General features: G+C 35.1%; 1 protein-coding gene across 3 annotated transcripts in view; it reads right to left on the minus strand.

Moving 5' to 3' along the window:
* NUP98 (nucleoporin 98 and 96 precursor) overlaps positions 1–22,978 on the minus strand; it is a 76,893-nt gene that overhangs the window by 16,625 nt on the left and 37,290 nt on the right. For all 3 annotated transcript variants that reach the window (XM_054576193.1, XM_054576192.1, XM_054576191.1), the window contains exons 11-14: positions 18,700–18,792; positions 12,487–12,627; positions 6,318–6,451; positions 3,185–3,372 (exon numbers count right to left, since the gene is read on the minus strand). In XM_054576193.1, the coding sequence (XP_054432168.1) occupies positions 3,185–3,372; positions 6,318–6,451; positions 12,487–12,627; positions 18,700–18,792 (556 nt within the window). The remainder of the gene's footprint in view (positions 1–3,184; positions 3,373–6,317; positions 6,452–12,486; positions 12,628–18,699; positions 18,793–22,978) is intronic.

Raw genomic sequence — 22,978 nt, forward strand, 5'->3', positions numbered from 1 at the left:
AAGAAATGATGTTCTGATACCTGCTACAACACAATGGACCTTAAAAACATTATGCCAAGTAAAACAATCCAGATGTGAAAGAATATTGTGTGATTGTAATGAGTTATCTAAAATGGGCAAATTCATACAGACAGAAAGTAATATATGGGTTTACAGGAACTAAGGAAAGGAAAAAGTAGGGAATTATTGCATAATAGGTACACAGTTTCTGTTTGGAATGATGAAGTAGTCCTGGAAATAGTGGTGTTAATTGTTATACAACATTGTAAAGGCTATTAAATATTAAAATGGATTCATTTAGGAAAACTTCAGATGAGTTCATATCTTTTTTGTGATACTGGAAGTTAAGAATATAAAACATCCAAACCAGCCCTGACCACACTGAGCACAGTGTGGCTCAGTTGGCTGGGCATCATGCCACAAGCGAAAAGTTGCCAGTTCTATTCCCGCTCATGGCACATGCCCAGATTGTAGATCTGGTCCCAATTGGGGCCCATGAGAGAGGCAACTTGCACAGATGTTTCTCTTGCACATTGATGTTTCTCTCCTTCTTTCTACTCCTCTTCCCCTCTCTCTAAAAATAAGAAAATAAAATCTTTAAAAAAAAAAAAAAAATTCCAGCCCTGGCTGGTGTGGCTCAGTGGATTGAGTGCTGGCTTATGAGACATAGGGTCATTGGTTCGATTCCCAGTCAGAGCACGTCCCTGGGTTGCAATCCTGGTCCCTAGTTGGGGGTGTGAGGCAACTGATCGATGTATCTCTCACACATCAATGTTTCTCTCTCTCTCTCTCCCCCCCCCCCTTTTCTCCTTTCTAAAAATATATTTAAAAAAAAAAATTCCAACCCCCTCCTCCAAAACAGGTGTGGATAAAGACCTAAGTGATTAGCAGGCCAGACCTAACAATGATAAAATCATTCTTTTCAAAAACACCTGGAACATTTATAACCAGATGTTGGGCCATTAATGAAGTAGTAAACGATCACAGAAAAGAGAGCATCAATAATCACAGAACTTAGTTCTTTTAAATTACCAATAAAATGGGCAGATCCCTGACCGGAGATTGAGAAGAAGAAAAGTCACAGGCATGCAGGTGCGTGCATGCACATGCACATACACACACCCATGTCAGGAATCAAAATGGGGATAGCCCTACAGATTCTACCAAAATGAAAAAATGTGAACAGTCCTATAACTTTTAAATAAATTAACACCACCACCACCACCACCAATGCAAATACTACTTCAGGCTCATGTATCTTTACCAGTACCTAACATTCAATGAAAAAAACCAAACCAAAACTAAACAAACAAAAAAAAGCCTATCTTATCTTACACACACTCTTCCAGAAAAGAGGAAGAGGAAATATTACCCAGTTTGTTTATCAGGATAACCTTTATACCAAAACTAGATGATATTTTAAGAAAGAAACATTCAACTAATCTAAGTCATGAATACAGAAGGCAAAAATCCTGGACAAAGTTTTACATATTGAATCCTACCAAAAAAGGAAGTTATCAAATATTACCTGGGCCCATTGGCAGTTACAGAATAGTCACAGGATGTGGAGTACAGTACATGGGATACAATTAAAAAAAAAAAAAGACTGCTGAGAGCGACACCATGGAAGTAGAAGCAAAGAAGGAAGCATGGTATTAAACACATTGCATACCGCATAGAAATCTCTAAGACATATGCCAGGGTCAAATGACCAAAATACAATGTAACTGCAATGCTTTATGGGTTCGTGCAATTATATAGTTTTTCGTAGATTGACCTGCACGGTTTCCACCAATGAGATCGCTTCATTCGATGTGGACAAGACAGTGTGTTGACATCTAAAGTCCATAACAGATGGCGCGTGAAAAATGAGAAAACTCGTGAGCGGTCGTTAACAGATGGCGTACAAAACATGAGGGAACTTGTGAGCAGTACAGAATGTGTTAATAGCAAAATGTGTACTTTCCCACTCGAATCTTTTCTATTTGTATATCATACTTGCAAACCCTAAGGATATCAGGTGAAACTGTCCTGAAAGACAGTTGGAATGACGAATCCAAGCCCCTTTCAACAACTGTGTGCCTAACAATTGGCTAAATGCAGGGACATAAGCAGGAATACAGCCTCGGCCTTCAAAATAATCTAATGTTATTCTAAGAAATGTGTAAAACTGGACTTTCCATCTTTTCTGAAGCAGCGTCCCACCATATTTTTATGGAAAGAAAGTAGTAGTAAATTTTTTTAACATCATTCATAGACAAAGAACTGCAAGTGGTGATTTCCTACCTTTTCTCCAAAGCCCACTCCCTAAAAAACTTTTTCTGATTAGAAAAGTACTTGCAGCCTGTGTATGTGTGTATGTCTAACTATGTAACTAGAAAAACATACAACCCAGAAATAAAATGCCGTGAGGTTGTGTTTTCAGATGTTAACTATTAAGAGTTTAGTATGTATTTTTCTTCAGGTTTTTTCTATGCATATATCAATTCTCTAGGGCATATTTGCTCTAATACATAATTTAAGTGTAATTTCTGTTTACCATCAACTAGAATCTTCTATAAACTTCATGAGTTTTTCTGTATAATTATCTTATTATTGAGTCAGTAGCTGTATTTATGGGAGTCAAAATTATATAGAGATTCTTCTTAATCAGTTTGGCCAGTTTGCACTGTAAGAAAAAAGTGTCTTCTGCTTAAAATTATGTAAGCACTAACCTCAAAAACAAAACAAAAAAACATGTATATGTAAAACTTAAAAGCATATTAATTAAAATATTTTTATGTTAACTGTTATCCTTAAAAAGTGGCTAGGTCCCTGCCTTCAAAATAATCTAATGCTAGTCTAAGAAATGTATAAAATTGTACTTTCCATCTTTTCTCAAGCAGCATCCCACCATATTTTTAAGGAAAGGAGTTTCATTCTGTGATATTCTATATTTTAAATAAAAAAAAATAACTGTGTAACACTGTAATATATTTAAATAAACAATTACATAGCACTTCATATTTAGTTCATATTAATACAGAGTAGGGCAAAAGTAGATTTACAGTTGTTTGTGTGGAAAATAATACAGTAATTAATAAGCAACAATACAAGAATCTGTTTTGTGTTCTCAAAACTATAAACCTACTTTTGTCCCACCCTGTATTTTACACTTAATTTATTTAAACAAAAATAAACTCACTTGGGCATGAATGCTCCATTGGCTAAGGATGGTTCATCATCATCCAGTCCGTCAAAGAGCTGTGACTTGGCCGTGCCTGTTGTTTGTAAAGCCTTTGGTCGAACTCTGGTGGCAGGGCGGGGTGTCAGTTTATAATGAGTGGGTGTAGTGAGAGCCTTCTGGGCTGCTGGATTTGTTGGTTTCAATCTCTGAAAGACAAAAGTATCATGACAAGTTCTAGTGTAACTCAAATGTATAATTTTGGCCTTAAAAATCAGAAGACCAGAGTGCAAGCCTCACCTCTGCCATTCACCCACTAGACACCTCTGGAAGCCTTGGATTCCAGAAAACAAGGATTATCAACACCTAATGTTGTACAGTGTGAATGCTAGTGAAACTGTTTTTATTTCTCTATCATTGACTTTTACTTATCTTGCCAGCCCCCATTTCAAGTATATGTCTGACTTGTTTTAAAATGTAACTGAGATACTGCATTTGAAGTGCTTTGTAAGTCAAAATGTACTAACATATTATTAATATAATTTGTGCATTTCTCTTTATCTTACAAAAGAGCTTACAGCATTTTTCTAAAACAAGAATGACAATACTTAGTCATTTTAAGAAAACATTGTATCAAAAAAATTACAAGAAAATTATTTTTCAATTAAATAAAAATTGTATGCTTCAAGAAAAACTGACACACAGCTGTGAATTAATATTCAACTGTTATGTAATCCAAATCACTCCCCAAAAACAGATTACTAGCTTGCATTTATCCATCATTTCACAAACACTGATAATCACCATGAATCAAACACCAAGTACTGGGAATAAAAATAATAAAATTACTTTCCCTGATTTTTGAGAAAACTGTAAGTTACTGGAGGAAACACACAACTAAATTAAGACTCCAGGTTGATTCTGATGGCACCTTTACCATGTTTCTATAGCATGTTCAGGATGTTAGGACTTTTGTTTCCTCTAATAGTAAACTACAGATATAGTATACACCACTGAAACAACAATGTCTAACATACAAAACATATCAATTTATTCTTCTCTTAAAAATGCAGACTGTTAAGAGTTCAGTAAAAATGAACCTTCTGAGATCTCTTTGTAATTTTTTACAATTCTGTGCCTTTTCTGGAAATGTCTTAACCTAGACTACCAAATTCTATGTACATACACAGAGTTAATTGTTACCTCTTCTGAAGTGTTACCAAACTCACTCTAGAATCTATGCTCTTCCCTCTATCACATTTTAATTTTTTATTAAGATTCACATAAAAGTCACCATTTTAATGCATACAATTGAGCGCTTTTTATTGTATTTACAAGGTTATGCAACCATTACTGCTACCTAAAGCCAGAACATTTCCTTCATTCCAAAAAGAAACCCCATTCTTCTGAATTCTTACCCTTATCCCTTAGCAAACAAGAATTTTTGACTCTATGGACTTGCCTATTATAAACATTTTACATAAATGGAATGATTAAGCTTTTTTGTGTTACACTGCATCTTTCACCTAGCCTAATTATTTTTGAAAGTTCATCCACAGTATAGTACTATTAGTATCTACTATATAGTATCAGTATTTCATTTCTTTTTATGGCTGAATGATATTCCACTGTATAGAAATACAAAATTTTGTTTATCCATTCATTCATGAGCAGATGGGCTCCTCTCTATATTATTATATATATTACTATACCCATTTATAGATGAAGAAACAGACTCAGAGAGGCAGAGAAACATGCCCAATGTCTCACACACTGTAAGTGGTAAAGCAAGGATTAAAGAGACCAAAGACTTTGCACCCATATGTACACTGCAGCACTATCTGCAATAGCCAAGATTCAGAAGCAACCCAAGTGCCTCTCAGTAGATGAGTGGGTAAATGCTGTTGTAGTACATTTACACAATGGACTCAGCCAAGAAAAGGACATCTTAGCTTTAGCGACATCATAGATGGACCTGTACAGTATAATAAGTGAAATAAGCCAGTCAGTGAAAGATAGATACCATATGATTTTACTTATACATGGGATCTAATGAACAACATAAACAAACAAAATAGAAACAGACATATATATATATATATATATATATATATATATATATATAGGAAGCAGACTCATGATAGCTGTGAGAGGAGAGGGGGGTTGGGAGGCTGGATGAAAAAAGGTGAAGGGATTAAGCAAAAAACACACACATACGCAAAACAAAAACACCTCTAAACACCCATAGACACATGCATGGTGATTACCAGAGGGAAAGGTGGCAGGCAGGGGGTGGGCAGTGGAGGGGTTGGTAGAAGAGTGAAGGGGGGATAAATGGCGATGGAAGGAGACTTGACTTTGGGGTTGTAAACACACAATACAATATACAGATGATGTATTATAGAATTGTATACTTGAAACCCACATAATTTTATTAGCCAATGTCACCCCAATAAATTCAAGTAAACAAACAATAACAAAAAACAGACCGAACACTATGCTTTTAATGACACAGTGGGCAGAAGTTCATTTCTATGCCATTAGAGCATAAAGACTAAGACAAAGCTATGCAGAAATCAGGACAAAAGATTTTGATTTGCCATTTAAGAACATTATAATTTTAGGAAAATGAATCTCTTGGAGCTGAGCCTTAGTTTGCTGAACTATAAAATACCTGCCTTATTTCAGAGCTGTTAAAAAGTCACAGCCCTTGTCCTGGCTGGTGTGGCTCAGTTGGTTGAGTGCCAGCCTGTGAACCAAAAGGGTGCCAGTTTGATTCCCAGTCAGGGCACATGCCTGGACTGTAGGCCAGGTCCCCAGGTGGGGGCATCCAAGAGGCAACCAATTGATAGGTCTCCTGCACATTGATGTTGTTTCTCCCTCTTTCTCCCTTCCTTCCCCTCTCTAAAAATAAATAAAATCTTAAAAAAAAAAAAAAAGGCACAGCCCCCACATCTAGACCAGTGCTCATTTCAATGTTTGTTATGCTACCTTTCAACAGCAAAAATAATTTATCCTCTGACCTAGTGAAAAGCATAAATAAATGTGTCTTAAAAAATTAATTACACCTAACTTTGCTTAGGCTTTGTACATTAGAAATTACAATCTGCACATTTAGTTTATCCTCTCTGAGAATAAGAATCCTTAAATTTACCTCTTCTTTCTTCTTAGGGTCTGACATGGGATTCCGGAAGAGAGGGGAGTCTCCAAAAGGTGAGTATGTTAGACTGTTGATGTGCTGTTGGAGAACAGCCTGCTGCGCAGCAGAAGCATTTGGATCTGTCAAAGCTTTTTATAAAAAGAAAAGAAAAAGCAAGATGTCAGTCCAAAGATCCAGTGCATTTATAGCAAGAGAACTCAAAAATCTTTTTGAAGATGTGGTCTTCAAAATGTTCAGAATTACAATGGCATTACTGGTGGGGAGCAGGGGAGAAAACTGTGAAGAAATCAACAATCAAATAAAGGAATGAGTCAAAGATATGAAGAGGCACTGCATAAGAGACAACATAAATTCTACTTAGGTGTTCATCATTATTATTAACCAATGATATGTAAATTAAAACAACCTTGAAATATTTTTATGCCTAACTCATTATCTATCAGTGACACAGTTATATTAGTCTTTGACTTTAAAAACATTACAAAGTAGTTTAGTCTGTTTAAAAGAAACAATATGACAGTATATAGAGCACACACTATTTTTACAGTTTTCAAAGTAATAATTTCAAGCATGGAAATTAACCCAATGATTTAATTAAACTAAAAACAAAATAAAGAAAAATGTAAGTGTTCACTGAACACTATATTTAACAGCCAAGAACTGGAAACAACCTATGTCAAACATTAACAGTTGTAAAAATCATGATACATCAACATGGCAGTTTAAGTAGTTACTAAAAATAATTACAGTGTGTTTCATTGTAGACACAAGAAAGTATCTTTGATTTGCTTTAATAAGTACACACCCCAGAATAAAAAATATTATATATATTGAGAATATAGAGGAAGGCAGCGGCATACAAAAATATGAAAACAGCTGTTAAGGTGCCCTTAAAGGTTTATTATTTATACTTATCACACATATTATATTCAAGTAAAAATTGAAAGGAATAAAAGTCACCTAATTAGTCTAATTTTCTTTCAAAGTGTAAGAACAGGTCATCAGAGAATTTAAGAAACACAAAGAACAATGATCTACAACTGTACACAGTAAAAAGAAAAAAAGAACCCCACATTATCTGCATTGTACCTTGACTGATGAAGAAACCTCTTTGCAAGATAAATATTTCCAAAAAGATTGCTAAAAAAATCAAATCACACTTAAGTCATTTTAGAGAGATACTTTTTTTCCTTTATAAACTAAGGCTAAGGTTGAAGCTAAAATATAAGACAGTATACATTAAAGGAGTGCCATAAACAAAACATTCTGAAATGTTTAATATTCACAATAGGAAGAAAAAACACAACAGCAGCAGCAGCAACAAGAAACCCAGAATAGACAGCTGAAACTAAATTTGTGACAAAGGGGTAGTTCCACCTGAGTCAAATTAAGCTTTCGTAAAAATCAAATGTATTCATTAAATACTAACACACTGTAGGCTGATATTTAGTGCAAGTGCAAATTTGCTCAGGATTGTGAAATCCAAAGGAGATGTCAGTTTAAAGAGCATACAGTACCCGGACCAGTGTGGCTCAGTTGTACCACAATGCAATAGGTCGCTAGTTCAATTCTCAGTCAGGGAACATAACATGTCTGGGTTGCAGGTTCAGTCCCCAGTCAGGGCGTTTACCAGAGGGAACAAATCAATGTTTTCTCTCATTTCCCTCCTCCTTTCCCCTCTCTCCAAAAAAAAAAAAAAAAAAAATTAAAAAACATATAGTATATCACCTGCATTCAGAAAAGTTCTTGAACCCATTTTAAGACTATAAGTGATAAAAATAATGTTGCAAAGTATGTTTTGTGTACGCAGTGGCACAAAGTATTAGTAGTGTCTGTGGACTATTCAAGATGACTCAAGAGAACCTGAATATTTTTAAAGAAGAATATTCACTGGTCAGTTTGCTACTTCACAGTCAGTTACCCATTAAAAGGCTGACTCGTACCAGCTAATCCCATCGTGTAATAAGTATAAGTAACCCCACCTGAACTTGCGCAGAAGAATGAAAGCTTCCATTAAAAACCCAAACATAATTAGAAAAACATGTGAGTATGTTTTTATTTTTCTTATGTTTAAGTATAAAGTCTTTTCTATGTTAACTCTATTATTTAAAAATACAGGAAAAAAAGAGCTTTCACATTAGCAAAAATAAGGTAAGAGAATAAGGAAACATAAGCATTAGTTAAGCTATCACTGGTGTTATATCCAATTCTGATTGCAATTATTTGAAACATCAAAAAACTGCACTATGATCAAATGATTAAAATAACAGGAAAATGTTTAAAAATTAACTCTTCTGAGAACAGAAGCAGCTAATGATACTTTATCTGGAAGAAAGACAAAGACAATAAGGTTCTGCAAAGAAATTGTAGCAGGCTGTTTTGCTTAGCTTTAGGAGGTAAAAGTGGAACCACTGGGTAAAATACTATGAAGGCAGGTATTTTTTAAGAAAAGATTTTATTTATTTATTTTTAGAGGGGAAGGGATGGAAAAGAGAGGGAGAGAAACATTAATGTGTGGTTGCTTCTCGTGCGCCCACTGCTGGGGACCTGACCCGCAACCTAGGCATTTGCCCTGATTGAGAATCGAACCAGTGACCTTTGGTTCGCAGGCTGGTACTCAATCCACTGAGCCACACCAGCCAGGGTACTTAAACAACCTGAACAAAAGAATAGAGTAGAATGATCTGTAAGAAAGGCACCTGAACTGAGGTTTTTAAAGTAAGTAAAGGACTCCCACAGTAGGGAATGACTGACATAAAGCACCTTCTAAGATTCTGTGATGCAAAAATGTACATTCTAAAAGTCAGGACAGCCCTGACTGGTATGGCTCAGTGGACTGTCCATCGTCCCTCAAAGTGAAAGATCGCAGGTTCAATTCCCTGTCAAGGCATATGCCTGTTTGGGTTGCCAGTTGGGGGCACACAGAGAGGCAACCGACTGATGTTTCTCCCGCACATCTGTGTTTCTCTCCCTGTCTTCCCCTCACTTTGAAAATAAGTAAAATTTTAAAAATTAAAATAAAAAAGGTCAATACAAGTACTTTTAAATGGGCAGTAACACTAATTATGCAACTGTAATACTAAATTTTTTGGTCGGAACTTTTTAATGGACTTTGAAAAAAGCTGGAATACAGAGAACAAATTTATGGTTGCCAGAGGGAGAGGGAGTTTTGGGGACTGACTGAAAAAGGTAAAAAGGAGTGAAAAATACATAATGGTAGTTACAAAAGTGTCATGGGGATGTAAAGTACAGCATAGGGAATACAGTTAATAACATTGTAATAACTACGTATGATGCCAGATGGGAACTGGAACTACCAAGAGGAACAGTTTGTAAAGTATATGACTGTCTAAACACTATGCTGTATATCTGAAACTAATACGAAATTATATTGAATGTAAACTGTAATTGAAAAAAAATTAAAAATAGATGAGATTATTAAAAGCCATTCAGAAAACTTTCCAAGTAAAAATGGCAGGTTACAATATTTATGCTACCACTTCCCACTGAAAACCAAAAGTAAGGGAAATAAAATGAAAATATCATTTTTAATGATATAGCTTATTTTAATACTCAAAAGAGGTCAACTGGAATCCTAATTCACCTCCAATCCTTCCAAAGACCTAAATAAAATCTATGGTTAAAAATATTAAAATACATCGATATAACCCATAATTACAAAGAATGGGAAAGTAGCAAATGAATAGAGGATTACGATAAAAAACAAAGCTATATCTGCCTTTGAGAATCTCTGAAAGGTTAGGGATTCAAGAATATCAGCTTTGATGAAGTGTGACTGAAAATAGGAGAGAATAATCAATGCAAATTGTACATGCAAAACAAGGACACTGTCATCTGGATCCTAATCCCTGGTGCTCAACAGATAGGCTAAAAATAGCAGAGTGTGTGCCTCTGATGAAACCAAGGTAACTGTGCAAATAACAAGAGCAACTAGTTTGGGTGCTTGCATCATCCCAGAGCTGACATTGGATAATAACTGGTTCCTGGACTAGTTAGCTTAAAATGGAACCAACTGGTATACAAATAGCCAGTGAGCCTTTTATTCTATTATTCCTAAATATAAATGGAAAATGTCACCATGCATTAAAGAGTAAGATCAAAACAAAACAAACATAATCCTGAAAATTTAAGGAACAGAAGAACCTATGCAAACATCAGAATCAGTGTTACCATTAAAAATAATAATAATAATGACAATTAACAAATTCAGCCCGGCTGGTGTGGCTCAGTGGATTGAGTGCCAGCCTGCAAACCAAAGGGTTGCCAGTTCAATTCTCTGTCAGAGCACATGCCTGAGTTGTGAGCCAGGTCCCCAGAAGGGGGTGCGCAAGAGACAACCATACCTTGATGTTTCTCTCTTTCTCCCTCCCTTCCCCTTTCTCTCAAAATAAATAAATAAAACCTTTAAAATAAATTTAATGCCAATGAACAAATTCAGAGTTTCAATAAAAAACTGCATCTAAGAACCAGATGCTTAAATAAACTTTCAGAGAACAAGAAAAATTCTTATACATTAAAAATAAAAATTTAAATACAAAAGGTGATGATTTAGAAGAGAACCAAAAATCTAAAAAGTAGAAACACAGCTACTGCCCCCCCGCCAAAAAAAGTCCAAGCATTTATGATAGAAAAGATCTAAGCAGATCCTTGTATTTCAGGACAAAGGGACAATCCTAAATGTTTGTGGGAGTAGGGGGAACAAGTTTCAAGAATCAGGAAGACATTACAAGTCTCATTAGTAATGGTTAATACAAGAAGGAATACAGTAAAAGTTCTGAGAGTGAATTATTTTCATACCAGAACTCCTTAACATTAAAGTGTGAGAAATGAAGGAAGATATTTTTAGATCTGTAAGTGGCCAAAGTTTACCTTTCATATACACTTGAAAATACATTCCAGAAAACTCGGGGGAAAAAAGAGGAAAACTCTATATTCAGGACACAGCAGTTCCCACTAAAAGACTTGAAAGGAACATCGACAAGCAATGCTGAAGGCCTAGGGAATAATCAGAGCTCATATTGCTGCAGAGGACTTAGGGATCTAAGAACCAAGTATTCTAGGGTAAAAGAATTTAGATAACATCCTTAAGAATTTAGACTACTTTAGGAAGGCAATAAGGGCTGGCAATAAAAGGGAAAAAGAAGAATCAGAAATCCCAGGAAAAGCTCTAAGGTAAAGGTGTACTTGGCTGGGCAGCATTTGTTTTCATACGTATAATAAATGCATTCATTTGCAACTTTTATGCTTTAAACAGAAAAGACAGTAATAATTTAAGATAGAACGTGTTATCAACTTCATCTATATAAAAGTAAAAAGAGGCAAAGAAATGAGGAAAAAAGAAGGGTAAAGAAGGATATTAATACACTAATATTCTTATTTGACCAAAGAGTCAAGAAATACTATCCTGCATTTGATAGAAGAAAAAAATGTATGTAAGGACATAGCTTAAATCTGCAAAGGCTTCTCAAAACGTGGTACATGGAGTATAATAGTACTGGAGACGAATTTAAATTCCTTTCTTTTCTACCTATCTATCTTGCTCTATTTATGTCAGATGATATCAATTTTTCCTTTTTGGTAGGACATAATTTTCTTTAAAAAGATATTTAAGTTAAAAAGTAAGTTAATTTTGAATTAGAAATAATAAAAGTGGCAGGTAGGTATTGCAAAAACTGAGAAAGGGTATTCAAATGAATGAAGCATGAAAAACACTTCAACAGACAAAACTGAACAGGAAATTTAGTAAATAAACACAGTTATATTGGAAGAAGCGAATAAAGAACATAGAGGTGATAAATGAGCTAAATTTTCACCTATCGTTAGCAATTTAAATTTACTTATATTTAATAAAGCAAAACACAGCAATATAAGCACATCATTCAGAGACATGAAATTAATTATATACCAGATGAATTTAAAGCTGTAACAGAAGTGGTTTCTTTGGGTGAGTAGGTCTGAGAATGGGGAAGCAGGGAAGTCCAGGATCGCTTACAAGTCCTTCTGCTCTACATAATTATTCATAAGTCTGCCGTGTACTGCTTTGGTAGGAGTGGAACAGAGGTGAAGTGGGAAATCAGGTCAGCAAGTTAAGTATTAGCAAGAAATAAACTGAGAAAAGCCTTCTAAAGTGACTGACACTTACCTACTGGGGCCTGGGGGGCTCCAAAGCCCAAAGTGGCTGTCGTGGTATTAAATCCAGGGGCCCCAAAGGCTCCTGTACCAAGAGGCCCTCCGATCTTAGGTTGGTTGTTCCCAAACAAAGATGCCTGTCCAGCACCAAGAGCTATGGAGACAAGAGGAAAGAAAAATGCGCCACAGAAGATCCTTTGAATGTTGTACCAGAGGTCAGTTACTTAAAAACATAATACATTTGGAAACTTCATAATGATCACTCATTTCAACAAGAGCTAATACAGTAAATGCTAACTATATGCCAGGCACTGTGCTGAGTACATTACATATATGGTAGGCAAAATATTGAACCTCTCTGTGTTGCTTCCTCAACTATAATGAGATGATAACACATGGCTTAGCTATTTATCCTAATATTTAAAGTAAATAAATACATGCTAAGCAAGTAGATGTCTGGTAAATATTAACACTCTTTAAATATTAAGTAGTATCATCTCTTTTACTCTCCATAAGCCTGGAAGCAGAAACTATTTTACAGATGAGAAAACTGAAGGTTTAGTAATTAGCTCCATGTCATAAATGTAGGAAAAAGTGAAACTGGGGTTCAAACCTCAGTGCATCTGACAAATACAATCTGGACTCTTAACTGCTACTCCATAGTAAAACAGGTTTTTTAAAGAATTAAAAATAGTTAATTCTCCTTAAATCTTAATATTTGCAAATCAGGCCCTGGCCTGGTAGCTCAGTGAGAGTAGAGTCTCACTATCCTAAGGTTGTGGGTTTGATCCATAACCAAGGCATACAAAAAACAACTAATGAATGTATAAACAAGTGGAACAACAAAGTGATTATCTTTCTCTCCTTCCTCTCTCTCTTTACAATCAATTTAAAAAATACTTGCAAATCAAAATACTCAATATCATTGTTTTGACTATTAAAAGCTAAACTACAGAAAACCAAATCCAATATATTTTCTTTGAATAAAAATAGTAACACTTTCAAGTATTTCATCTCATGAAAACTACTTTAGACTTTTTATTTTATAATAGCTAAATGACTTGTGATATAGTTACCAAAGAGAATCAAGTCTCAGCATGAATTAGCTTGGATGGAATAAGAACTTATTTTAACCAGAGGGAAACCCACTGCAGGAACTTGTAATGGTTTTTTTTTGGGTTGTTGTTGTTGTTTAAAGATTTTATTTTATTTTTTCAGAGAGAGGGGAAGGGAGAAAGAGGGAGAGAAACATTTATTGGTTGCCTCTCACATGCCTCCAAATGGAGATCCAGCCCACAATCCAGCAACCCAGGCATGTGCTCTCCCTACTTGGGAACTGAACCAGAGACCCTGTGGTTCGCAGGTCGGCACTCAACAGACTGGGCCACACAGGTCAGGGCTACACTTGTAACGTTTTAATGCCTAATGATTCTTACTTATGTCAGCAGTGATTTTTAAAGTATAAAACAGGGAGAATTCATTTATTTAGAATATGATACTGACATAAATCATTTAAAAGATTTCCAGCCTTGGCTGGTGTGGCTCACCAGACTGAGCATCGGCCTACAAATTGAAATGTTGCTGGTTTGTTCCTGGTCAGGACACATGCCTGGGTTGCAGACCTGGTCCCCAGCTGGGGGCATGCAGGTGTGCAAAAGGCAACTGGTCGATGTTTCGTTCCCTTTCTTTCTCCCTCCCTCCCATTTCTAAAAATAAATAAATTTTTTTACATTAAAAAAAAAAGTGACTTCCATCCTCCCCTCCTCAAAAAGTTAATGGTAATTTAGAAGATGTGAAGTTCCTTCTAATGCACCAATGTATCTTGATAGAGATATGGGTTATCAGGAAAATCATTAAAATCATTTCAAAGATATAATTCTTGGAGATTAAAAATATCAAATGGGAACTGCTTTGAAATCGTAACCAAAAAAAAAGTTTATACGCAGAAAATTCATACAATATAAAATAGTGATGATGACTAATGAATACAGAAAGTACTCCCTAACTGCCCAATCTCATTAACAACAAAGCGACAACAATGTAGCAATGGGATTATTTCATCTTAAAAAGCCCCACTCTGGAACAGGGACTAAGACTTTAACTGTTAAAATTTGGTGACAATTTCAAGAAAAACTAAAATTATATTACTCCCTCAAAGGACATAGTTAACAGCCAAATTTCAGGAGTCTTTACATTTCCAGGTGGCAAACAAATCCTTACCCCTACACAAAAACTTGGATGAAATCCAAATATATAAAATTTCTGTTCTGAGTAAGTATTTCCCTCACCTTTGCAGCAGCCCTGGATAATGGTCTAAAAATCACTTTATTTCAATACCCCACAAAAGAATAAAGACATTGGGAGGTTCAAGTGACCTGGTTAGGGACTGTCATAAAATGATCTGCATACTGTTATAGTTTATCAAGGGAGACATGTATTTTATCCAGATCTGCCTTATATTTTGCACAAATAACTTTTTATGCTTAATGAAAGGACTTACTGGAAACATTCTGATGTATGGTAATATCAATCTAAGAAATGTGCTGTATTTATGATTAGGTGTAGGAATCATAAGGAAGATATATGGGGAGCACTACGGTAAAAGTGACCATAGAAACTCCATGAAAAGTGAAAATGATTATATTCCTTTGGAGATCTTCTGATACATTTTAGAATTTAACTTTATCTATGGTATCTATTAGCATGGGGTAGATTTTTCTGTGTACGTCTTGGTATAACCATCAACTTTGCTAGCTGTTCTCTTAAACTTATTGTTTCACGGAAAATTTTAAGAACTAAAACTCCTTAATATTATTACTAAGTAACTACCAAGAAAATGGCATACCACTGATGATGCTGGTAGTTAATATCACTATGAAGAAGAAACTGATATATCCATGATTTAATTAGTGTTCGTTTGAGCACATCAGGAGAAAAAAAAAAATTACATGCCAAAGGATAATATAAAATATTTTATAGTACTTGATCACTTAAATCTAAGTGTACAAAAAACTTAGTATTTGTACATTTTATATTTTTATAGTCAACTATTCATGAAGTAGGCAAAGGCCTATGTTACAGGGAAATTTATTTCTGTTGAGGTATGAGTTTGAATCTCCATCACTCAAAACAAGAAGCTGCACAGGAATACCTATTCAGTTTGTGTCCCCTCAAAAACACAACCCAATGCTACAGTTCTATTCTACTTATGATACCATGAAATGCAGAGTTCATGAATATGGGTGTTTATATACAGCATTCTCCAGACACATTCCTCTAAAAGCTAAAAATCTGCTTCAGCAGATGTACTCATCAAAGAATTCCAAGAGCATGTGCTTGGTGATCCTCACAATTCCTGTTTCCCTACATGACCTGCTGCTAAGGTTGGGGTTTAAAATTCTTTATTAATTCTATTTGGCTTTCAGTTTATGGGAACAAGGCATGAATGAGGAATATATAACAATAATAAAAATGTAATTCGTTGTCTGTGAGGTAGAACTTTTTAAGAAAAATATATAGTCAAACTAATAAAAAGGCTGAGATATGTATTACTATGGAATAGAAGACAATAGCATCACAAAAAATGTGATAGAACATTTTATAATCTTAGATTGTAAGAGAAGGCACTGCTAATCATAATCTGCAAGACCAAGAAGCCAAAAAGGAGAGAATGACAATTTTGACCACATAAAAATAAAACTTATAGAAGACAATAACATGAATGAAATGAAATACAGACTCAGTGGAAATACCTGTGACAGACATTAGAGTCTTACCCAGGCCTTAGACTTACGGTTACTATAGTGTCTAGAATTGAAACTACCTTTGGGCCCCTGGCTGGTGTGGCTCAGTGGACTGAGCACCTGCCTGGGAACCAAAAGGCCATCAATTCGATTCCTGGTTAGGGCACATGCCTAGATTGCAGGCCAGGTCCTCAAAAGGGGGGGGGGGGTGCCAGAGGTGACAGACCAATGCCTCTCCCCGGCCCCTCTCTCCAAAAATAAATAAATAAAATCTTTAATAACAAAACTACCTTTGGGGAAAACCCTTAATTTACCCACACAAAAGTTAATATTCCTCTGGGATTAGAAGAGAACATTGATGTCAGACAATACATTCTGCTTAAGTTTAGGAATCACATTGTGCAAAACATTAGAACTTTTTAGTTCTACACTGTTAAGTTTAAAGGCTCAAATGAAACTGTCACACAACCAAAAAGAGTTAATAGCCAAAATATATAAAGCACTCTCAGACATAAATTAAAAACAATAATCAAATGTTATGGAATAAGGAATTCAAGGATTCAAATGGCCAGTAAACAAGGATATCCTTCACCAATAACGAGTGAAGTACAAATTAGAATATACTAATTTTCACTATCATGCCTGTAAAGATGAAAAAGTCCAACAATACGGAAAAGTTATGGAAAATGAGCATTTTTATACAAATATGAGCAAAAATGCAAACTGGTATTCTTTTTAGAAGGCAAACTGTTAGCGAGATTGAGCAAAATTCAGTATCTGTTTATCTTCTGAAAGAATTCCAATCCTAAGGATAAATTCTATATAATACTAACACACAAAATTATGTCACAAGTATCTTCATTATTGCATTGCCAATAATATAAAATATAACTCAAGTATCCCTCAAAAGGGGAAACATTAAATAAATTATGGCATATATATGTATTTGTGTGTTAGGTGTATGTATGCACATACAATGAAATACCAAATAAGTTATATTTAAAGAATAAGTTAGACCTATATACATACTGACCAAGAGAAAAACTATATGCCCAAAATGCCATGGAAAATAGAAAAAAAAGAAAAAAGAAAAAAAAAGAAACAGAGTACTATATATGGCAGTTGATTCCAGTTTGAAACACTTTGACTACAGCATGCAACATGAAATACACTGAGACCCATAACACTCATCCAGGGGTGGGCAAAAGTAGTTTACAGTTGTTTGTATGGAAAATAATATATTAATAAATAATACAAGAAGAAACTGTTTTGTATACTCACAACCGTAAACCTGCTTTTACCCCACCTTGTGTATGTAAATCAAAGTTAAATAAAACAATACTTAACTTTGCAGAACAGTTTTTGAAAAATTCCAGTTTATGTTTTAAAAATGCTAGTTGTAGGCCTCTTCATAAATAGTACATCCAACTAATTAATGTATTTCATCATTTGGCTTAAAAAAACTCATGTAGAATATGGTTTCCATATAAGAACAAAAGAAAAGCCTATATATAACACACATGTGTTTAAATATGTATGTGTATATAGTATATATTTAAGTACATGTTTGAAAAATGTATATAATGGGGTCTGACAAGACCAAACTTTCAACAGCTATTACTTCACAGCTAAAAGATAGAACTTTTCATAGTACTTCTGTATTGAGTTTTTTTTTACAAGCACATCTTTTATTTAAAAAAAGAAAAAAAGAAACCGTTCATTAAGTACAAAATGGTGTTCCATTAAAAAAAAGATGCGAGATAAATAATAAAAACAAAGACAGCAGAAAACTGGTAAGTGAAAGCAGAGAACATGGAAATAAACTGCAAGTAAATGGCCAAACCCATAATCAGATGAATTGGGAAAGTATGCATTAACTCTATGCTTATACTTGAGCAACCTTGTTGAACTCTATATGCTGGAGAACTCATTCATTTTATGACCATCACCACCCTCCAATTGTTTAAAACAGCTGGGTCAATAACGAGAGCAGACACAAAGGTGTGACATTTCAGCTCTGTATCACAGTAAAAAGAACTGAAAAGTATGCACAGACCTTGCAAAAACTCAAGAGTATTTATATGTTAATTACTTCAGCATGTGCTCTTACTATTAGGGTAAATAAAGCTTGCTTGATAGACAGTTAAATGTCTCAAATCTCGGTCACAAAGGTAACATGGGAAACTTAAAAGTTAAAAATGTCACCGTATTAACAAGTCTCACATTAAATACTGAAAATCCCAGATAGCCAGGACTATCAGAGGACAAACATTTGTAGAAAGGGAGCACACAGCCTCTAAAGAAATGTGCCAATGTTTTAAAACCTGGTAAAGCATAACTGCTGCAAATGTTTTATAAATCCATTTGTGAAAATGAAAATCTACACGTCTAATTTCCAAGCATATGATCAACATAGTCTTAAGTTCCAGCAATTAGAAACCCAAGATTATCACTTCCTTAAATCTCATGGTACAGTTCCTTACCTGTTCCAAATCCTGCACCAAGCCCAGTTCCCAGAGTCCCAGGTCCTGGTTTACTTCCAAAAATACTATTCCCACTGGTATTTGTGCCAAAACCTAGAAAGACAAAAGAATGAGTGGACTGTACTTTAAACACAACTCTCATTTTCCTATACAAGGGAATTTAAGACGAAGCAGTCTGACCCTAAGTTTTAGATTCTTTCAGTTATATATCCTGAATGGTATCCTAAACTTAATTTTTAAGTTCAGATTTGATGCCTATAAACAGACCCTACCAGTCATCCTATTATATTTCAGACTTGAAATACTAATTCATTATAAGATAATAGCCAATATTAAAAAGCAAAGCGATTGTGCTCGAGCTTGGAAAACATTTCCTTTATAAGACTTAAAAGCCTTCAACCTATTTTTTATATTTAATTATTAAAAGAAAAACTCATTCCCCCTAACTTTCACTAAAAAATAAGACTGTCAACAAATAAAGATACTTCACTGAACCTAAAGGTTCTTGCTAAGAGAAAATTACCTATAATGATCTCTAAAAGTAGCTTTTGTTTAGGAAAAAATGGACCTTGTATGGATAATAACGTGTGGCTGATCATACATGAGAAGGTTTAATGGTGTCATGCTCATTAAGCTCATAGGAGCACTCAATGACTCAGCTAGCAAATATTAAAAAGATAATCATTCATAAACTTTTCTTGAATTGTTTCAGAGATGATGGGGAGTTTAACGAACCATCCTCCTTCACTATGACCCATCTTTTAGAAAAATCCTGATGCCATCTCCAAAGTCCACAGATTGCTGAACAAAGACACCCTACATCGCACTACTGCTGTTATTTCTCTTTTGTTCAGGTATGTCTATAATGTTTTTGCACTCTTTTTTGGAGCTACATAACAAGATATTATTAATCTCTTTTGATAACAGGAAAAGAATTAATTACTAGCCAGCAAACCCTGTTTGTAAAATACTTGAAAGTCTTTTTAAAAGACATCATGGAGAGGAACAAATACAAAAGATTTAAAGAACAAAGAGAGTATCTTGAAATGTATAATGGTATCAACTACTAAGAATATTATACTTTGGTCAATATTTCGGTTATTATTTCAATGAAAAAGATTGAGAAAAAAGCTTGAAGAATTTAAACAGTACGAAAACATATTTCTAATGTCATTTAAAAATCCAAGCGTGTAATCTGACTTAATCTCGATACATGTAATCCATAAATTTATTAAATCTTTTCAGTTGTGCTAATTAATAATTTTGTCACAAAAACACAGGACGGCCTACTCAAGCACAATCAATTCTTTAAAAAAAATGTACTTGGGGATAGTTTTTCTTTTTGAGTTAAAATTTAACCAGAAAGGACCATCTATCCCCATAAACAGCAGAAAAGAAAATATTTGTGATATACCTCAAACCAACAAGAGGGAAGTTAAGTCCCAACTTACACTGCTTATACCACACATTTCCTCAGATTCTTACTGACAAATGTTTATCAACTGTTATTTCAAAACAATTTTTAAAATTAAAATTAAAGATAATTAACTAATGGTCGATTTATGATAGAAGAGTCAAGAATATACAATGGAGAAAGGATAGTCTATACAATGAATGGTATTGACAGCCACATGCAAAAGAATCAAAATGGACCACTATCTTACATTATACACAAAATGGATTAGAGACTTATATATAAGGTCTGAAAGCAGCTAATTCTTTAGGAACACATAAGTGGTAATTTCCCTGACATCTGCCTTGTTGTTGATTTTTTGCATCTGACACAAAAAGCAAAAATAATCAAGTGGGACTACACCAAACTAAAAAGCGTCTATACAGCAAAGGAAACCATTAATAAAATGAAAAGGAAACCTATGGAAAGGGAGAAAATGTTTAAAAATCATACATATAAGAAAAGGTTAATATCATTCATATAGATATAGATATAGATATATAGAACAGTCAACTCAACAGCAAAAAAAAAAAATAATCTGATTAAAAAAATGGGCAGAGCCCTGAACAGACTGGCTCAGTGGGTTGGGCAATGTCCTGCAAAGCGAAAGGTCGCTGGTTCAATTCCCCACTGGGGCATATGCCTGGGTTGCAGGCCCAGTCCCCTAGGGGCAATGGGGAGGGCAACTGATCACTGTTTCTCTCACACATTGATGTCTCTCCCTCTCCTTCTTTGTTCCCCTCTCTCTAAAAATAGATAGATAAAATCTTTAAAAAAAAAAAAAAATGGGCAGAGACCTGAAGAGACATAATTCCAAAGATATACAGATGGCCAACAGGTACTCAAAAAGGTGCTCAACGTCACTACTCATGAGGGAAATGTGAATAAAAACCACATGAATTATCACTTCATGCCTGTTAGAATGGCCATCATCAAAAAGACAAGAAACAACCCTGACCAGTGTGGCTGAGTTGGGCACTGTCCTGCAAAACAAAAGGTTGCCAGTTAGATGCCAGGTCAGGCCACGTGCCTGGGTTGCAGATTTGGTCCCTAGACAGGGCACATATGGGAGGCAACCAATCAACGTTTCTCTCTCATGTCAACATTTTTCTCACTCCCTTTCCCCTCTCTAAAAATAAATAAATAAAATCTTAAAAAAAAAAGACAAGCAAGTGTTGGCGAGGCTGTGGAAGAAAGGGAACCCTGTGTGCCGTTGGTGAAAATGCATGGTGTAGCCACTATGGAAATCAGTATCAACGTTCCTCAAAACATTAAAAATAGAAGTGCCATACACCCTGGCCATTACACTTCTGATTACTTATTAAAAAAAACCCCAAAAACTAACAAAAAAATATATACACCCCTATTTTCATTATTAACTAATAGCTAGGATATGGAAACAACCTAATTGTCCATCGATGGATTAATGGATAAAGAAAATGTGGTGTGACCCTGATTGGTGTGACTCAATGGGTTGGGTGTGGTCCTGCAAAGCGAAGGGTATCCGGTGAAATCCTCAGTGGGGGCACACAGGTGGGTTGCAGGCCAGGCCTCAGGTTGGGGGCACGCCGGAAGCAGCTGATTGGTATTTCTCTTGCACATCATTGTTTCTCTCCCTTTCTCCCTCCCTTATCCTCTCTCTAAAAATAAATAAAAATAAAATCTTTTTTTAAAAAAAGAAAGAAAAAGTGGTATGTGTATATGTAATGGAATATTATTCAGACATAAAAATACAATGAAACCTGGCCTTCAGCAACATGATAAAATTTGAGGGCATTACACTAAGTAAAATAAGTTGGAAAAATACAAATACCATAGGATCTCACTTATATGTGGAATCTAAAAAAACAAAACAAAAATAAGCTCTGCTCAGGTAACTAAGTCAGAGTCATCCTAATACACTAAGGTTACAGGTTCAATCCTCAGTCAGGGTACATATAAGAATCAACCAATGGCCTGGGCTGGGTGGCTCAGTTGGTTAGAGCATCGTCCTGCACACCTAAAGGGTTGCGGGTTTGATCCCAGGTCAGGGCACATACCCAGGTTGCAAGTTCAATCCCCAGTTGGAGTGTGTACGGGAGGCAACCAATTGATGTTTCTCTCTTCCTCTCTTTCTAAAATCAATATACATATCCTCGGGTGAGGATTTAAAAAGAAAAAAAAAAAAGCATCAATGAATGCTTAAATAAATGAAACAAAAATCAATGTCTCCCTTCCTCTCTAAAAACCAATTAAAAATAAAAATAAACAAACAAAAACAAAAGACAAAGCAACAACATGCCCCGGCTGGTGTGGCTCAGTGGTTGGGGGCTGGCCTGCAAACCAAAGGGTTGCTATTTCAACTCCCAGTCAGGGCACATGCCTGGGTTGTGGGCCAGGTCCCCAGCAGGGGGCACAAAAGAGGCAACCACACATCGATGTTTCTCTCCCTTTCTTTCTCTCTCCCTTCCCTCTCTCTAAAAATAAATAAATAAAATGTTTTAAAAAATGAGCTCATAGACACAGAGAACAGATCAGAGGTTGTTAGAGGCAGGGGATGAGGGGATAGGTGAAACAGATTAAGGGGGGGTTAAAAGGTACAAACTTCTGGTTATAGAATAAGTCATGGATATATATACAGCACGGTGACTATAGTTAATATTGTACTGCATATTTGAAAGTTGTAAATTTCAGTAGGTTGAAAGTTTGAAAGTTGAGAGTAAATCATAAAGGGTCTAATCATAAGAAAAGGGAATTTTTTAACTATATGTGGTGACAGATATTAGTTGGACTTACTGTGATGATCATATATATAAATACTGAATCACTACGTTGTACATTTGAAAC

Source organism: Pteronotus mesoamericanus, unplaced genomic scaffold (genome assembly GCF_021234165.1).
Source record: "Pteronotus mesoamericanus isolate MK-2021 breed Mesoamerican mustached bat unplaced genomic scaffold, CSHL_Meso_final contig_33, whole genome shotgun sequence".
Taxonomy (NCBI): domain Eukaryota; kingdom Metazoa; phylum Chordata; class Mammalia; order Chiroptera; family Mormoopidae; genus Pteronotus; species Pteronotus mesoamericanus.